The sequence below is a fragment of the Odontesthes bonariensis genome, chromosome 2 (genome assembly GCF_027942865.1).
Source record: "Odontesthes bonariensis isolate fOdoBon6 chromosome 2, fOdoBon6.hap1, whole genome shotgun sequence".
NCBI classification, from domain to species: domain Eukaryota; kingdom Metazoa; phylum Chordata; class Actinopteri; order Atheriniformes; family Atherinopsidae; genus Odontesthes; species Odontesthes bonariensis.
In genome coordinates, this window is record NC_134507.1 from 22691513 (window position 1) to 22709331 (window position 17819).

Here is a 17819-nt window from a genome sequence, read left to right on the forward strand (position 1 = left end):
AAAGAAGCATCATCAAACCTCCTTTTGTTTGATGGAATGGTCATGTGAATTTACAGTAGAGGTCCTGACTGCCAATTCCCCCGGAATATTTACCCAACATCTACCCCATATCATCATGATGGGGAAAATGTGCTTGTTTTTCTCAGTTTGCACCAAACTAAAGTTCCAGCACCATCTCCTAGTCCAGTCCAGATTGGCGATTTCATAACTGAATATCACTTTCATCCAATCTTTACCCCACGATAACCCAGTTTTCCTCTGTTGAAGTGTTAGTGATGGTTTACGTTTGGCTTTTCTACATGTAATTTCCTTCACAAAAACCAAGGTTTGTTTCTTCCCGTTTCTTTTGTCGTGCTTTTTACTATTATCAGGCATATTGCTTTGACTTTTCCTTCCCGACGCTTTGACATCTTCCTTGGTCGAGCTGTAACTGTTTTTAAACTGTTTTTGTCATATCTCTCATTTCTCATATATTTCTAAACTCCACAACAAACAGCTGAATGAACATCTGTTAAGAGTTCAGTTTCAGGTTCCTTCCCATAAATATCTGCACAGGAGATGCAGTTAGCTTCCCTTGTAATTCTCAGCATGATTGCTAAAAAAAATTACATTTATATATATATATATATATATATATATATGAATGAATTCATGGTCGACCTCCTCCAACACATTCATTGTTAAACAGTAAAAAACATGAGGCTTCATTAATACTTCTTACGAAGTTTAAATGAAGCAATCAAACTATGACATACAACAGGAGTCAAAAATGGCATTTTCTTTAATATCTTTCCAACAGAATACAAATGCGTTTTGGCTGTATCGAAAGTCTCTGAAGGCTTCGGAAAAACATCTGAAGTCAGGGATTCTGGGGCTCTGAGAAGTCCTGAGGTGCATTCAAATCTCAAACAAGTGGAGGAAATGACTTGCAAATCAAACCTTTGTCAGATGTTTATTTTTCTAATGAAATAAATGCACACAAAGAATGAGACAGATGGTAGTTTAAACGGTTTTTGGCAAAAGAAAAAAAGAAGATAGGTAACGTTATAGCTATCTTTGGTTCTTTCAATATTTCAAATACAGTCACAGGGTAATAAAGAAGAAATTTCTCTTAGATATTCTGGATAAATAATGTCTGATGAGATACTGGCCCAACCCCCATTCTGCCTCTTGGCCTTTCTCCTCTGTTAAACATTTTAGTAGCAGTGTATAGTATGGTGGCCCTTTGCTAAAGTAAGGCGTAGTTGTCAGCTTGCCCTTCAGTCAGGGATTGGTGGGTGTTTTGGATGATGACCACCACTCAATCCCCAAAAGAGAAGGGACAACCCACATAGTTTATGACAGAAGGAGAAAAAAAAGAGAAATGATGGAAGGGTAATCATATATTCGTCAGATAACAGAAATTATTGTATTGACGGGGAACCATCTGAAGCCACAGCAGCTTCAGGAAACCTCGGTAACAGTACAAATGACAGCCAGCAGAGGGCGCCGCAGTAGTACCTCTGTGCACGTCTGTGCATCAGATGAAAAGGTTACCAATCATAAGAAGTCACATGTAGCTGATTTCACACCGACTTGAATCCTTTCACTCACGTCAGATGCTGGTTTCATGAGAAATGTCTTTCCTTTACATTTTTCTTGTAACACTGCTTGTTTTATTCGTTAGAAAAACAAAAAGCCACAAATATAATTACCTGTAGGCACCACTGCGCCAAAATAAACGCTGCTAAAAAAACGTCTCTTAAAAGACCATTTGAAAAAGTACCCCCCCCCAAAAAAAAAAACAGTGCTACATTTACATCTTATCAGCAGAGTGTGTGTGGTGTCTGGCCCAGCTGGCACCCCGTTGATTCTAAAACGTTTATAATGCAAGTGCGAAGACACACTCGAGCATTCATGCAGACAAGACAAACATACAGGTTGTAAACAAAATCTTTTTCTTTTTTTAATCAAAGAGGGGCGTATAAAACTGCACTGCGTCACCAAAAAGCTCCACGGAGTGACCTCTGCATTAGAAAAAGACCAAACAAAAAGCACTCAAACGTGAAATGTGGGATAAAAAAGTCTTAAGGATTATATTACATAGCCTTTTAGAGTCCTGAGTTTATTGAAAATAAACAAAACAGACAAAAGGCCCAAGTATTTATATAGTTGAAATAAACAAGGATAGAAAAAATTAAATCAACGTTTTAAAAAAAAAACAGAGACAATATTTGTCAGAATCGACCGTCCTCGGACTATAAAACATCCTTTAACAGATCACCTGCTCGTCTTTGCAACAGAATTATTGTTTACAGCACCTAAAGATCTCAAGTGAGGTGTAAAAAGCCTGGAAAAGCAGCACCTTCTTGGAAAGTGTAACATCAGATTCATAATAACAGACCTATCTGGGCAAATAACTTGATTATCCCCCCGCCCCCCACATGAAACCAATTAAAATATAAGACAAAAAAAACTTAGAAGTATGTGTGATGCTTTCTATGAGCACCAATGCACATCATTTCTAACAAAACACAAATGTTTGAGGACCGCAGGCTGAAGGCAGGTCAGTTACAGGGGAGCTAAAACCCCAAACTAATCTTTATTTGCTTTACAATGACAAACAACTGGTGGTGTCCAGCTCAACCAACATACCTTGCTCAAAGGCAGCACGGCAGCAGCCACTAAGAGGAAGTGTCTAACTTCTAACTCGCTGCCTGCATTAAAACCTAATCCCTAAATTTAGAAACATTTTTACAGTTCTGGTGAAGATCTAATTGTTGCTGCCATGTGATTCTTAAATTACAGTCGACTGAATTGTTGACAATCTGCTTCACTGCTGTCGGTCTGATCACATCAGGTGTGGTTTTTCCATGATGGAGGGAGGGCCTGAGCAGCTCCTCCAGATAACATCTAATTAGCAAAAAGATGCAGAAACCACTGTACCAATCCAAGGGGCCTCATGTACTGACACTGGATTAGTTTGATTGTAGTTCTAGTTTAAGCTGATCCCACTTTCAGCTCAATGTGATATTAAAAATAAAGCCTGAGATCCTGATCCACAGATCAGATCACAACAGTGATCAGCTTGTAGTCATATTCAAACCATGATAACAAAAGTTGGACCCTAGAGAAGTCTGTGTCTTTTCAGGACTTAGTAACTTGACATGCATGTCGAGCAGGAATTACGTATTTAAACTTGACCTCCAGGCATTTCTATCAATGCAAAGCAAATATAGCCTTCTTCAGAGGACATTCAGCTCTGATTTGAGTCTCCAGGACTTCTCCAAGACATGCAGGGGTTAACTGGCATCTCTCTCAGACCATTTCACTGCAACTGTGATGTCTCGCTCATAAATCAGCTCCACCTGACTCACGAAAGTTGATTATTTACTTCCAAACAGCTGAAAAATAAGTGATGAGTGGTGATCGACATCTTCCAATCTCGCTGTATCAAATCTGCCAAATCAGATTGTCAGATTCACGGTAATAAACTGAACTAAATCTGTTTTCTCTACCTGCAACTTTCCCTTATCAAGCGCTGGTAAAACCTGGAAGTGGCAGGTAAGTTCTTGGCAGGTAAAAAAAAAAAACAAAAAAAAAAAACATGAATTGTATTTTTAAGAGAAGTGAGACAAGGACTTGGTTTCCTGTCTTTGTCAGCATCAGGGCTCCTTGGCTCTGCAAGGAGAAACCTTTCCACAGCTCTGGGCCGTTGCAGAGATTCGGCTCATGTTCTTACCCAGAGCAGGCAGCAGTTCACGGCCTCTCACAAGCACTTTTGACTTTAGCTGAACTCATCAGCTGCTGCAGTTTTTCTGTTACATCTGTCTCTGTGACCACGAGTCCAGCCCCAAGTTTCCAAGCAGGCCTTGTAGCCTCTACCGGCGGGGCTGGTGGCGACTATGACGAGCCAAGGTGGAGGGGCTGGAGGAGGACGAAGGCGAGCAGGGCGACATGGAGGCCAGGGAGGCTGTGGCCGCAGCGTCCTCGGCCTCCTCGAGCTCTCCACCTCCTGCGTGCAGCTCCTGGCTCACGCTGGACTGTAAGGCAGCTGGGGTCAGCCACTCTTTGGGCAGGCAGCTCTGGAGGAACGGCACACAGGAGCTGAAGTAGGCCAGACGGTTGACCCAGCGAGGGATCTCCCTGCCACACAGGATCTGAGGCAAAACAGAAAAAGAGAGAAGAAGAATATTAAATACTGACCCGTGAGACATTTTCTCACATAGATCTTCACCAAAGCTCTGCAGCGAAGCAATGCATTTTATTCACGGTACAATGCAACAACACCCCTGTGTACCTTTAGGAGAAAAACTAACCAACAAAATCTCCAACAATTTCCAGGAGACTTAACATACTGAACAGATAACATTCCATTAGTGTCAACCTTATATTTTCCAGCCTCTTAACAAATAGTTGCTTCCTATAATCTTTTGACGACTCATTTGAAACACTTGTCATGCTTCGAGCCTCTCTTTCAACAACAAAACGCTCTCTCGGGCCCACACCCTCCCACGCACTGGTAAATGTTTTTGTTGCGCTGCTCCGAGTGCCATGAAAACACGCTTGGGTGTACATTTTAGAAATTCTGAATCTCACGCTTTAGACAACGGAAACAACGATGCTAAAAATAAAAAAAATACTGAAAAAGAATTTTCCATACTGTCTGGCCCACATTTCGCTCATGTAAATCAATTTGGTCCCTACACAAGTAGGTGTGATTAGTTTCCCTTTGAAGACAGCGCATGTCGACACAGGCAGAAAGGCGGTCTATGAGGGATATTTACCATCACTCCACTCCATCAGCACTATGACGGCATTATGGGACAAGTTGCTTCCAAGAAACTCAAAGTGCTTCCCCATTCAGAGGGCTTAATTGTGCCTCTGTCAGCGGAATTACTGAAGCTGCCGACAGGCTGATTTATAAGACGCATGAGGAGAAAACTGCATGTTGTGGACGTTACACACAACGAAAAGATGATAATAGACTGCGCAGTGTGCTTAGGTGGAAGCAACAAGACTGTTCACCGTCTCCAAATATGTTTTGACAAGAGGAGCAAAGAGCAGTCTTCGTATACCACGACTGCACAGATGATCTCATAGCTTCAGCCAGGAGGAGGAAACCAACATTCATCAGAGCAGCAGCTAATCCATAAATATCTCCTGGTTTAACAACACACGCTGCTCATAGCAGATAAGATGGGCCTCTAACAGCAGACACAGAGTGAGATTCCTGGTATAAATAACCACAAGGAGAAAAAAAAAAAGGCGGCAGTGAAAGGATATACATATATAGGCATGAAGATCTTTCTCAAAACTTCCGTGCAGGCCTCTCCTAGCACTGATTTCCTGGTACCCTTAGGGGCACAACAACAAGCAATTACTCAATTTTAGCCCATACATATGCTATATTTTCAAATATTACAGCCTTTCTTCCTTTCTTGTCCTCGCTTATTGCATTTCATGTTTTATGTAAAGCACTGCCGATTGGTTTCTGTGAGGAAACAGTAGCTCACTACCACATTAAGCATGTGCAAATAACAGTAAAGATAAACAACACGAGCGCCGTGTGAGTGAGTCAAAACAGTAAAAGCGCGGCATAAAAAACGTGCTAAAACATTCTCTAATGCAGCACGTCTACCAACTTTAAAAGAAAAGCCTGACATTAAATTGTTCTTGTTTCCTCTCAACAAACAACAGAGCACAGAAACTTGTTCGGTTTTCGAAAAGATGACTGAGTGAGGGCCGTCAAACGTTCTCTCTGGAGAATTATGCCTGATCTTTCAAAGCAACAACAACCCTCTTAGTATCCGATTTATTTTCTCCTCCCCTCTGTCTGAAAGACAACCTCCCAGGACAGGTTACAGTATAAAATTAAGGTTCAATCCTGAAGGTAACACTGGATGCTACACTGCCCCTCAATGGTATGAGTGCATGTTCCTCTGGTCATATATGTAGTTAATACGGGTTTATTGTATGAATATGATACCGTTTTGTAACAACACACACACACACACACACACACACATATATATATATATAAATATATATAAAATTGTAATTTAAAACTGTAATGTTCCTGGAGAAGATCTGTGTGGTATTTACAGGACATATGTGCTGTATCAGTGTATGTTTGAGTGTGTTTGCCAGCTGGCTCTGCAAGTCTGGGCTTGTATCAGTGTCCTAATCCCCATCTGAGCACTAGATGCTAACTGTAAGACTCCCTGCTCATTAGTCACTCCAGCATAAGCTGATTGGACACACCCACACACATGCACACACGCCTGGTTTAAAAGACCATGGGGACTCTTCACTGACAGTGTATTCCCTAGCCCCCTTACCCAAACCGTAATCATCTCAATGTCTAAGACTTACCCTTACATTAAATCTAACCATAACCTAGTTCTAAAACCAAGTGTTAACCTCGAAATGCACACATTCAGTGTGCAAAAAAAAAGACTGCGTGGTTGTTTAACCAAGCATGCTAGGCTTTTTTAAGATCTGTTCTTAAAAAAAGAATAAAAGAGAAATTCAGGTGAAGGGTGTGTGTGTGTGTGTGTGTGTGTGTGGACTCCTTTATGGGCTCACATGCATATTTGCATTTGACGTTTGTGTAATGGAACAAAATGTAATGTCCCAAGACGTTGTGCGCTTCTGACCACCAACCTCCGACAGTGCTGAGGAAAAGTGGTTGCAGTTCTTGTGCATGAGGTGGTAGGCGTTGCCTTTGTACTCCTTCCCCATCTCCTCTACGATCCGCTCCACGTCCTCCTCTGTGAAGTCTGTGCTGCCCAGGACTATGGCTTCTCTGCAGAGATGAGCGGAGAAAGAACGTCCATGTTATCACTCACCGAGTACATTTTAACGCACAGTTCATTCAAACTACACTGAGAGCTCGACTGGGCCATTTAACCAGACCACCGTCCTTGTACCAGTATACAAGCACTTATCCTGATCATGATTTTTCCCATTTAACTGGGAGGTTTGAGAGATGTATTTGGCTGTTGGCACATTTCCCCACATCAAATTTCAAATGACCACAATTCCTACTGAAGCTAAAGAATGCAAGCATGACAGGATTTCTGTGAAGTAAATAGCTAAGTGAGTAGAGGATGAACCAATCTCTAAGAGTGCTCATTTCCTGCTTCTCTCTCCAGTTTTACACATTATCATAAGATAAAAAATTGAATAAGATGACTTCAGTCTGAGGGAGGGCTGATTCACTTGGCTCATCACAGTGGACGATATGCAGGTTTTTGTCCCAGATGATCCATACTTATGGTCTACTAGCCTGCATGGAGACAGCGAGTGCGTGTGTGTCTGTGTGTTGGTGTGACAGGCAGAGAGAATCTCTCCAAAGTCACAGGGCAGATCAACTAGAGCGGAAGTAATACACAGCAGCAGAGTAGCTCTGGGTAGACAGAGGCACTGGATGCTCTACTGCTCTACAATCCAACTGCAGTATAAGATCAGACAAAAAAAAAAAGCGACCTACGCTGCAGTATTATGAAACACCACATTTACCGATACATTTATCTTTCCTATACCACACATTGGTAGACATCTTACACATCTCTCATCTTCTCCCTTGTTGTGCAAGAAAAGTCAGGAGAAAATACACTTTTTTCTGCTTCATACTGTGTTTATTACACTGTCATAGTTGGCGGCCACAAACCACGAAGAAAATGTGCGTTACATGCTATACATTTTCCCCATGGATCATTTTCAATCTCTTTTTTCATGCAGCTGCAGTAATCAGCAGCCCTTCCTGCAGGAACATACCAGCTCACTGACAAGCTGCTCGACTGGGTGCAGAGAATACAGGAAAATCTCTGGCTTGCACAGTGAACGAATCTGTGATTCACAAACTGAAGACTGGTACTTGACAGTGCTTTTTTAGCTAGGTGGGTGACTTATGGCCCCAAACAATAGCATTTATGCATTCTACTTTGTGCATGCATGTTGTACATGCAACATATTGCTGGAAAGCCACGTTTGCTGCAACTTAACTGATGCAAAGCATTTCACAATGCTGTGACTACAAAAGGGTTTTTGGATATACTGTTAAAATATCCTAAATATTTCTTGAGCTGTTGTTATCAAATTTGAACCAGGACTGGGTAAGATATCAGGCTTTGGACAGATTGCGTTTTCACAATTGCAGGCTGTTGTTTTGAAAGGTGGGACTGAGTTAGTTAGCAGTCAAACAGAGAGAAGATGAAAGCATGGATAAAGGATTCCAGCTATTTCTGAGAAAAAAAAGAAAGGTTTTGATCCAAGATGAAAAACACTTCCTTTCACTACACCACAGACTTGTTAGTTAAAAGTGAAAGAAGAGTCCAGGAGATTACCACAACGTTTTACTGCATCATAGACATTGCTCAGCGGAGGGCAACATTTATTGTTGAGACTGTTGATGGGAGTGAGATGGCCCAAATCCGATGATTTCAGTCCTCTTTTCATTAAACTGGAGTAACATACTTGCCAATGAACCTTTAATGTTGTCACCTTGTGTTGGGTTTGAATTTCAGCTGGACCTACTTTTTTAGTTCTCACTTTGCAAACAGGTTGATTTAAAACCCAAACAACCACGAAACCAGTAAAAGATAACAGGTTTTTAAATGTCCCTTTAACACACTTGGTAATATTTGTAGCTCCCACAAAATATATTTTCTGACATTAATGGAGGAGGATGATTCATGTGTATTTTAGTTCTTCATAGCTCTATTCATTGTGCAGATGAGGGCTGACCCAAATTGATCATCCTTGAGGCTTTTTATTTTATTCTGTATAAAGATTCTCTTTCCTCCGTCCCCAGAGGACCGAATGACTAACTCTCTTGCTGGTTCACTGACCTTTAAGTTAATCGTCTGATAGACTGAAACTTAAAGAGTTGTGACCTGACTGAACAACTGACTGTGCCACTGAATCTTGATGAACTGACTTGTTAACCAACTGTTTGGCTGAAAAACAACCCTTAACCCTAACCCCCTGACCATTTGACTTTTGATAAAAATCTAAATGCCCGACGACAACGAACACAGACACAGAAACGTTGAGAGCCATTTGTAACTGATGAACGATTTGCAAAAAACCTGCATACCTGTGCCTCATACAAATGATCAATTTCCCACACTTACTTAAACTTAAAAGTCTCGCCGAGTTCAGTTGCATCACCTGGTGTGATCTCAAAGATCCCTGAGAATGGGTACGGGTGTCCTCCATAGGCAAACTCTAAACACACATTAAAACACACAAAATAAAGCAGATGAAAATGCATTTTTAGAAATATATTTCAACGTGACGTGCAAAATGTGTTCTGAGCTATGAAGGAGCATCTCATATGTTACAGCACTGAGGTGGATGACCCGATGCGGGTGGTGTTATATTTCTGCGTAACCTTACCTCTTCCATAGATCTCGATCCCTGAGTGAAAGACTCCGATGCCCAAAGAGCTGGTGAACTCATTGATCCAATACTAAAGAAACAGAAAGAAATACAAACAAATAAGTCTCTGGACGCATTCAGCACGATGTTGTCAGCCGTGAATTATCATTGTGCTTTTTAAAAGAACACATGTGGTTACCCAAGCCTGCTACATTATGCACAATAACGTGTACAGTCTGAGAATCTAGATGTAGATGATACAGACTTGGTGAGTGAAGTGATCTGGATTCGTCTTTCAATATCATACAGTACTCTGCAAAGGTTTTGAGCCACCTTTTTCTTTTGACATTGACAGGAAAATAGGTGCAAAACTGTATTGAAACAGGTGCGAACACAAATGTAAATACAGTATATAAGACAAAAACTGAGTTTGTACACTCCTAAAGAGCTTCAAAGTCAACATTTGCTGAGGCACCTTTACTCTTCAACACAGCCTGAATCCTTATAGACAAGCTGGCTTTCTTTAAGGAGTCTTCAGGAATAGTTCTCCAGGCTTCTTGAAGGACATCCCAAAGCTCTTCTTTGGATGTGGGCTGCCTTTTGTTCCGTTCTCTGTCAACATGATCCCACACTGCTTCAACAATGCTGAGGTCCGGGCTCTGGGGAGGATTCATCCCTCCTTATAACTCGTTGCCAGTGATTTTCAGGCCAGTTGTTGTGTCATTTGGCATAGCTCAGCCTTTTAAGGACACACTGCACACCATGCTGAGATAAGCCATGTTTTCAGCTGATAGCTCTTTGGGAATCATCTTGCTGAGTTATCTTTGGAATTTTTCATAGATGCAAGTTCCAGGGCTCTAATTTAACACCAGCCAACCGGCCAAATGCTGGTGAAATTTCAATTTGGCTGGTAGAAAAGACCAACTTACTAGACACTTTAACCCATTAGTGAGTGTGCGTTTGGCTGGTAAGTTTAACATCTACTAGCCATTTTGGCTGGTGATGAAAAAAGTTAATTTAGAGCCCTGGATGCAACTAACTAAATAAATGGGAACAAATGATGCATCTTTGTAACAGGCAGCTAGTAACAAGGAGACAAAGATACAATTTAACATTGGTAGTTTGCTGAGTTGTCTGTTATGTATAGACAAAACACTGGTTTATCAATTGAGTTTGGTGCCGTTTTTATGCTTCAATGATTTGTGTTGATTGGCTTAACATTAGCAAAAACGCATTCCTTTGAAAACGGTGAGCTCCAAAGCAATTTTGAAAGACCTTCAAAAAAAAAAATAAAAAAAAAATAAAAAAAAGCAATTTTGAAAGACCTTCAGAAAGCCTGGAGAACTATTGCTTAAGACCACTTTAAAAGTATCTTTACAAGGAAGTGGCCGTTTAAAAGCAAATTATAAAGAAACGCAGGGTGGTTTGTGACTTTTGCTCAGTGCTTTAAATTCTTCCATCACAATTTCTCACAGATCAAAATGATGTTGTCAAGTATTTTGTCGACTGTACAGTGCAACATACAAACGTAAAATCAAACATAACAGGAAGTACATTTCATAAGTTTGAACCAGAAAATATTCAAGGCATTTCCTCAATGAATAACTTCAACTTGTGAATGACCATAAATTTGTTAACTTCAACACATACCAGCTCACTGACAAGCTGCTCGACTGGGTGCAGAGAATACAGGAAAATCTCTGGCTTGCACAGTGAACGAATCTGTGATTCACAAACTGAAGACTGGTACTTGACAGTGCTTTTTTAGCTAAGTGGGTGACTTATGGCCCCAAACAATAGCATTTATGCATTCTACTTTGTGCATGCATGTTGTACATGCAACATATTGCTGGAAAGCCACGTTTGCTGCAACTTAACTGATGCAAAGCATTTCACAATGCTGTGACTACAAAAGGGTTTTTGGATATACTGTTAAAATATCCTAAATATTTCTTGAGCTGTTGTTATCAAATTTGAACCAGGACTGGGTAAGATATCAGGCTGTGGACAGATTGCGTTTTCACAATTGCAGGCTGTTGTTTTGAAAGGTGGGACTGAGTTAGTTAGCAGTCAAACAGAGAGAAGATGAAAGCATGGATAAAGGATTCCAGCTATTTCTGAGAAAAAAAAGAAAGGTTTTGATCTAAGATGAAAAAAACTTCCTTTCACTACACCACAGACTTGTTAGTTAAAAGTGAAAGAAGAGTCCAGGAGATTACCACAACGTTTTACTGCATCATAGACATTGCTCAGCGGAGGGCAACATTTATTGTTGAGACTGTTGATGGGAGTGAGATGGCCCAAATCCGATGATTTCAGTCCTCTTTTCATTAAACTGGAGTAACATACTTGCCAATGAACCTTTAATGTTGTCACCTTGTGTTGGGTTTGAATTTCAGCTGGACCTACTTTTTTAGTTCTCACTTTGCAAACAGGTTGATTTAAAACCCAAACAACCACGAAACCAGTAAAAGATAACAGGTTTTTAAATGTCCCTTTAACACACTTGGTAATATTTGTAGCTCCCACAAAATATATTTTCTGACATTAATGGAGGAGGATGATTCATGTGTATTTTAGTTCTTCATAGCTCTATTCATTGTGCAGATGAGGGCTGACCCAAATTGATCATCCTTGAGGCTTTTTATTTTATTCTGTATAAAGATTCTCTTTCCTCCGTCCCCAGAGGACCGAATGACTAACTCTCTTGCTGGTTCACTGACCTTTAAGTTAATCGTCTGATTGACTGAAACTTAAAGAGTTGTGACCTGACTGAACAACTGACTGTGCCACTGAATCTTGATGAACTGACTTGTTAACCAACTGTTTGGCTGAAAAACAACCCTTAACCCTAACCCCCTGACCATTTGACTTTTGATAAAAATCTAAGTGCCCGACAACAACGAACACAGACACAGAAACGTTGAGAGCCATTTGTAACTGATGAACGATTTGCAAAAAACCTGCATACCTGTGCCTCATACAAATGATCAATTTCCCACACTTACTTAAACTTAAAAGTCTCGCCGAGTTCAGTTGCATCACCAGTGTGCAGTGCAACATACAAACGTAAAATCAAACATAACAGGAAGTACATTTCATAAGTTTGAACCAGAAAATATTCAAGGCATTTCCTCAATGAATAACTTCAACTTGTGAATGACCATAAACTTGTTAACTTCAACACATCCATCAGCTGTTTCAGCACTAAAGCACTCTTCCACACACGATAAAAAATTACACCACAGATGACAGCTGAGCAGTTAATGTTAACATTAGAAATCCTGCGGCAATGCAGGCCTTCTTACAGAATAAGTCACCATTTAATTGTGCTTTGGCATTTTTAATTCTCATGTCCTCAGCAGACAAGACTCACAAAGGCATCATCTATAAACAGGATATCTGAGGAACGACATTAGTTAGACCCAAGACATATAATACGTATACAAACTAACATAAAGGAATTGATAGCCACGACTACAACTGAGCCATATTAGGTTTATTGGCCCTATATGCTCACACGAGATATCTTTCATACACAGACAGTTAGCCCACATACACTCACAAACAGCACGTAAGGTATGATCAATAACTGCAGCACAGATATCCCATCCACCTTTTCAGTTGTGGATCAGTCTAACATACTGAGGAAACAAGGTGATTGGGCAGCCTGTTGCTAGGCAGAGTTCATTTTTACACCAGCTAAAATAAGTAAATTAAAGCCTTTCCCATTGCATGTAGCAGCAGGTTTATCATCAGTGCTCTGAGAGCTAAAACTTACCAGTCCAGCATACCTCTGTCTTCCAGAAGACATGTGTGTCACTAAGACAACATAAAGGCGGACGTAACACCGTCTCCTGAGGGGTGTGTGCATGATAATCCCAACTCTCTGTAATAATCAGGCAAGTCTACAGCACCTGACCTGACCGCAGAAGTCAGCACCACGCGGCGGGACAGAGAATCAGCTTCCAGCTGTCCTGAGGACAAACAGTCGTCCATGAGTTGTTGCTGTCAGTGTCAGAGTCAACACGTGAGTCGTTACAGTTGGAAGACAAGTGTCTCTGGAAGGAAAATGTGTGTGGCCATTTTTATTGCTCCGACCACTGTAGACCCAGCTGTTGTGTTCCCATTGATGCCGAGCCAAGCTGGAGCCAATTAAAACCCACGTCACAGCAGGGTCATTTTGTGGTAGGACTGAATGCCAGTTAAACATGTTCACACATCATTCAACAACCAGCTGTTAGCTGGCGTTGGGAGGATTTCAGACCAGCGTAAAAAGGATTTTCATATCTACTATTCATCATGATGCAAATGCAGGTAACTGCACAGACCCAGCGGTGGCAGAGCTGATGTCTTCGCCACATCTGCATTGTAAATGATTTTGTCTGCCCTTTAACAGCCTCCAGACAAACTGCACACTGACACCGACTCTGCTGTTTGCATTTCAGATAGTAATTCATAGAGGAAATGTTTCCTCCTCAGTGTTCAGACCACTGAACCTAACCATAACTAGTTGTTGCACACAATATAAAGGAATAAACTAGTGGGTCAAACTTTACACCCTTATGAAGTGAGGCATAACCAAGGCACTCCAGTAAAGGGAGATGACTGAATGACACTTTGACCACTGGGATGATTACCTGCTGCAACCATTAAAGCTGTAATCAGTCTTTTCAACAGTGGCACTTTGAGAGATATATGCAAATTGCAGGTGATGTCATTTCTGTCCATCATTTATTATCAACTGAACTAGTGTCCGTTGCACTTAGTGTCATCGTCCTTCTTACGATATACCAAGTTTTCAGTCTCACAAAAAAAAAGGGTTTTTTTGTCGTTTCACATCAGCTTCTTTGCAAACTGAAAACACCTGCGGAAAAAGTGTGCAACCGCTTGATTCACACGATGCGTCAAGCTAACAAGTTTTGTCATGTACCAAATGTTTCACACCAAATAATCAGGGTTGAATGCAACTTTTGCACCCCTCCTGAATAAATACTGCAAAATATTCAGTCACACTGAAATTTTAACTTATTGCACATCGGTCTTTCATAAAAGACACTGCACTGACACACGGTCCATTCACTGTATTTCACTTTTCTGTCATTAACTTTAAAAATCTATGTTATTACAGCTTCTTTGTCACCTTATTTTCAGCGTTTCAAAACATTTGTTCTTGTGTTTCAATTGGTTTGGCTTTTCAGCACATGATTAATAGGATTTTACGCATAAACCTGAAGCAGCTTCATAGTTTGGTATCATGGCGCTGGCTTTGTGCCTTGCTAAAGACAGGACGAGCATTACTCTGCACCATATATCTGTAATGTTTTCAGAACTGAAAATGACATTTAAAAAAAAAAAAAAAAAGCTAATCAAATTTTGTAAATAGTTTTCATATGAAAATCAATCTTGGAATTAATAGTGATTCCACTGACATGAGTGCTTAACTTAGTTAATCCTTTTCATCTTCAGTGAGGAAGGAGAAAAATGATGACCGCAGACAAAAGCTCTTTGATATATCCGTCTCAAAATTTAAAAACCCACTTATTTCTCTGAGAGCAGGAATAATAACAATCTGTGTCTACAAACGCTGGTTCTCACAAATTATAAAAAAGCACTGACTGCTACGGACGGCTGGCTTTAAACTGTATTTTCAGAGACTCACTGTGTGAAGACATAACAAACTTACAACTATAAGATACCCCTAAAAGCCCCACAGGAGTTTACACAAAGAGAAATGTGAAATATTAACTTTTAACACCTGAAAATGTAATTGACAAAGTTGCTGCTGCAGCATAAGAGAAGACTTCTGTGTAGAACAAGTCAGCGTATATGTTGGAAAATGTTTAGTAAACTAATCTACAAGAAAAAGCTAAATGATTATCATCCCTGATGATGTGAGTAGCAGAGGAAGACTGTGCAAGTCCTCCTCCTGCCTCACAGTGAAATAAGACTCTTATCTTAGTCCTCATTACCTGAAAGCCTTCTGCAGAGCACAGAGAGCAGGCTGAGTATATTTATGAATGAATGAAAGAGAGACAGACGGATGAGGAAGGGAAAGAACAGATGGGAAATTGCTTTAAATGCTTGCTGTAATTATGTGTGGAAACTTTTCTCTGCTTTTAGTTTTACAGTGCGCACCACTGATTTGAAAATGTAGCACAACAGGATGACTGAACACAGTGATAACGCAGGCAGAGGGAAGGAAACAGCTACCACGAAGTACCAACCACCCAAACCAAGCCGTACCTACCATTCTAATGAATGGAAAAACTCCTTAAAGGTCTGTTGTAGGACGTGTGCAGCAGGTACTGACAATTAACAGAAATGGAAAACTGTACCCAAATTACATTTCTATCAATAGCCTGTCCACAATGTTAAATATCAGAGCTTAGAACCCCAACACTGACTTGTTGTGTTGAGGTTACCAGTTTGTTTTTGGATCAGATTTTTTTGTTTTAAAGTAAATAGGCTCCTACTAATTCACTGCATGATCACACCATCAAACCCTTTACGTTGTCGAGCAGACAGTACAAAAGCAAAGCGGAATCGTGACAGCTGCGTGTGTCTGAATGATGCAGAGCAGCATCCGCAGTAAGGCTCTGTAGCCAACACAGAGTAACACAACCTGCTCTGCTACATTACACTGTTAAGCCTCATATCCTGACACGTTTCACCACTGATAGGGCAGCACACTGTGCTGGCTGGCAGGCAGACAGGTGGTGTACAGATAATACTCTCATTAGAGCGGCGTACTAAAGCACTCAAAGCTAGACAGGAAATCCACTTAGCGGAGGTGGGAGCAAGACGGCGGGAGGACCTAACAGAATGAGTGTTGTGGATGAAAGGGTGGAGGGGCGCTAGTCCTGCGCGTACATTCCTGAAAATCACATGATACTATCGATCCTCAAATGAAAATTGGACTTTTCATCAGTCTTATTAAGCAGATGCTCGGAGTCTTACTCAAAGGAGCACAGCAGGGTAAGCAGACCAACGCGATGGCTCTCGCTATCACTGTAGCTGTACTTGATATCGCAAAAGGGATCCTCTAGTGTTTGGCAACACTGTGCTGACCGCAGCCAAAATCTGATCATCCTCTCAGACAAACAGCCAGCCAACAACCAGCCACTTACACCGGCCTTTTCAGTCTGTCACACAGCATCACCATCCTGGAGGAAACTGAACTTCCTAAACTTGACTGAAAATGACGTGGACACTCTTGGCCCCTGAGCTTAACTTCAGCCCTCTGTGAAAAGTCTTGTGGTTTATTTTGATAAAGTTTTTGAATTCGACAAGCTGATTTCTACAGTTGTTTAGTCCGAGGACGTTTTCTGTTTATCGATTCGTCACCTGGTCTGCAAGATATCAGAAGACTGTGGAAAAAAAAATGTATTGGGACCCAAACTTAGTTCTTGTGATGCTAAGAAAAAAGTTTGAAACCAAATACATTTGGTTTATCATCACATGAAGACAAAGAAACACTGATACATTTGATACGCTAAAACCATTAAAACTTCTTGAAATAAAATGATTTTATTCAGGAATCAGTGCAGCTCCAAATCAATTTTCACTTTGTTACTTGGAGCTGCATGAGAAGGTCAGTTCTACAATAGGATACTTGTGTGTGCATGCAAAGCATGAAGCTTGGGAGAGGATTAGTATTGTGTAACATTACAACTTAAAGTAAGAGGAAAACACCCATCTGACTCACCAAAATAAATATTAGGAAATACAAAAACAACACTCTCAAACTTTAATTACCAATATATTGTATTATACAGTTTAATATATCCACAGTTTAAGGTGTACAAGTCTAAAAATATAATGTTTAACGTACATTTTACAAGGAATAAATATAGAAATCGAATGTATTTCTCAAAATGTGAATCTATTTCTTTATTCCCAGAAAAATAAGAATGAAAATGAACTCGTCTGTCTATCTGTGAACGTACTCAACAACTGAGTATGCAAATCAGTTAATCCAGCATCACTTTAACTGATCTGGAGTGTGACCCGAAAGTACCTTCACAGCAGAGTGAAACTGATGCTTTTAGCTTTCACCAACACTAAACTAAAAATGTGACATGCATTATATATTTTTGTTCTGTTCTGAGGGATTTTTAAAGAAAATTTGGCCAAGACTTCCTGTTCTGTGCACTGTTTAAATACAGATACATTTTCAAAAAGCTACTAAAAACCCAACTCTTCCATCAGACAATGGCAGATGGTTTTAAGGACTCTGTGTCCTTTGTGCTCCACGTGAGTGTTTATGTGCCAGCAACCAAAGTATGCTTAAATGTGATTGGTCAATTATATTCAATTATATACAGAAACCAGAGAGCTTCCGGTACCAAAACCCCTCGTCTCCAGATTATTTCTACTCATATATACATGTCTCTTAAAATGAACAGCCAGCAGGCAGCATATCAATCAGTCAGTCAGTAAGCATCTAGCCA

At 40.5% G+C, this 17819-nt stretch overlaps 1 protein-coding gene across 1 annotated transcript in view; it reads right to left on the bottom strand.

Moving 5' to 3' along the window:
• Positions 1 to 780: 780 nt before the first annotated feature.
• The window catches only part of desi2 (desumoylating isopeptidase 2), a 29208-nt gene continuing 12169 nt past the window's right edge, over positions 781 to 17819 (bottom strand). The window contains exons 4-7 of the mRNA XM_075479782.1: positions 9385 to 9457; positions 9120 to 9213; positions 6646 to 6787; positions 781 to 4139 (exon numbers count right to left, since the gene is read on the bottom strand). Coding sequence (XP_075335897.1) covers positions 3861 to 4139; positions 6646 to 6787; positions 9120 to 9213; positions 9385 to 9457 — 588 coding nt within the window. The 3' untranslated portion in view covers positions 781 to 3860. The remainder of the gene's footprint in view (positions 4140 to 6645; positions 6788 to 9119; positions 9214 to 9384; positions 9458 to 17819) is intronic.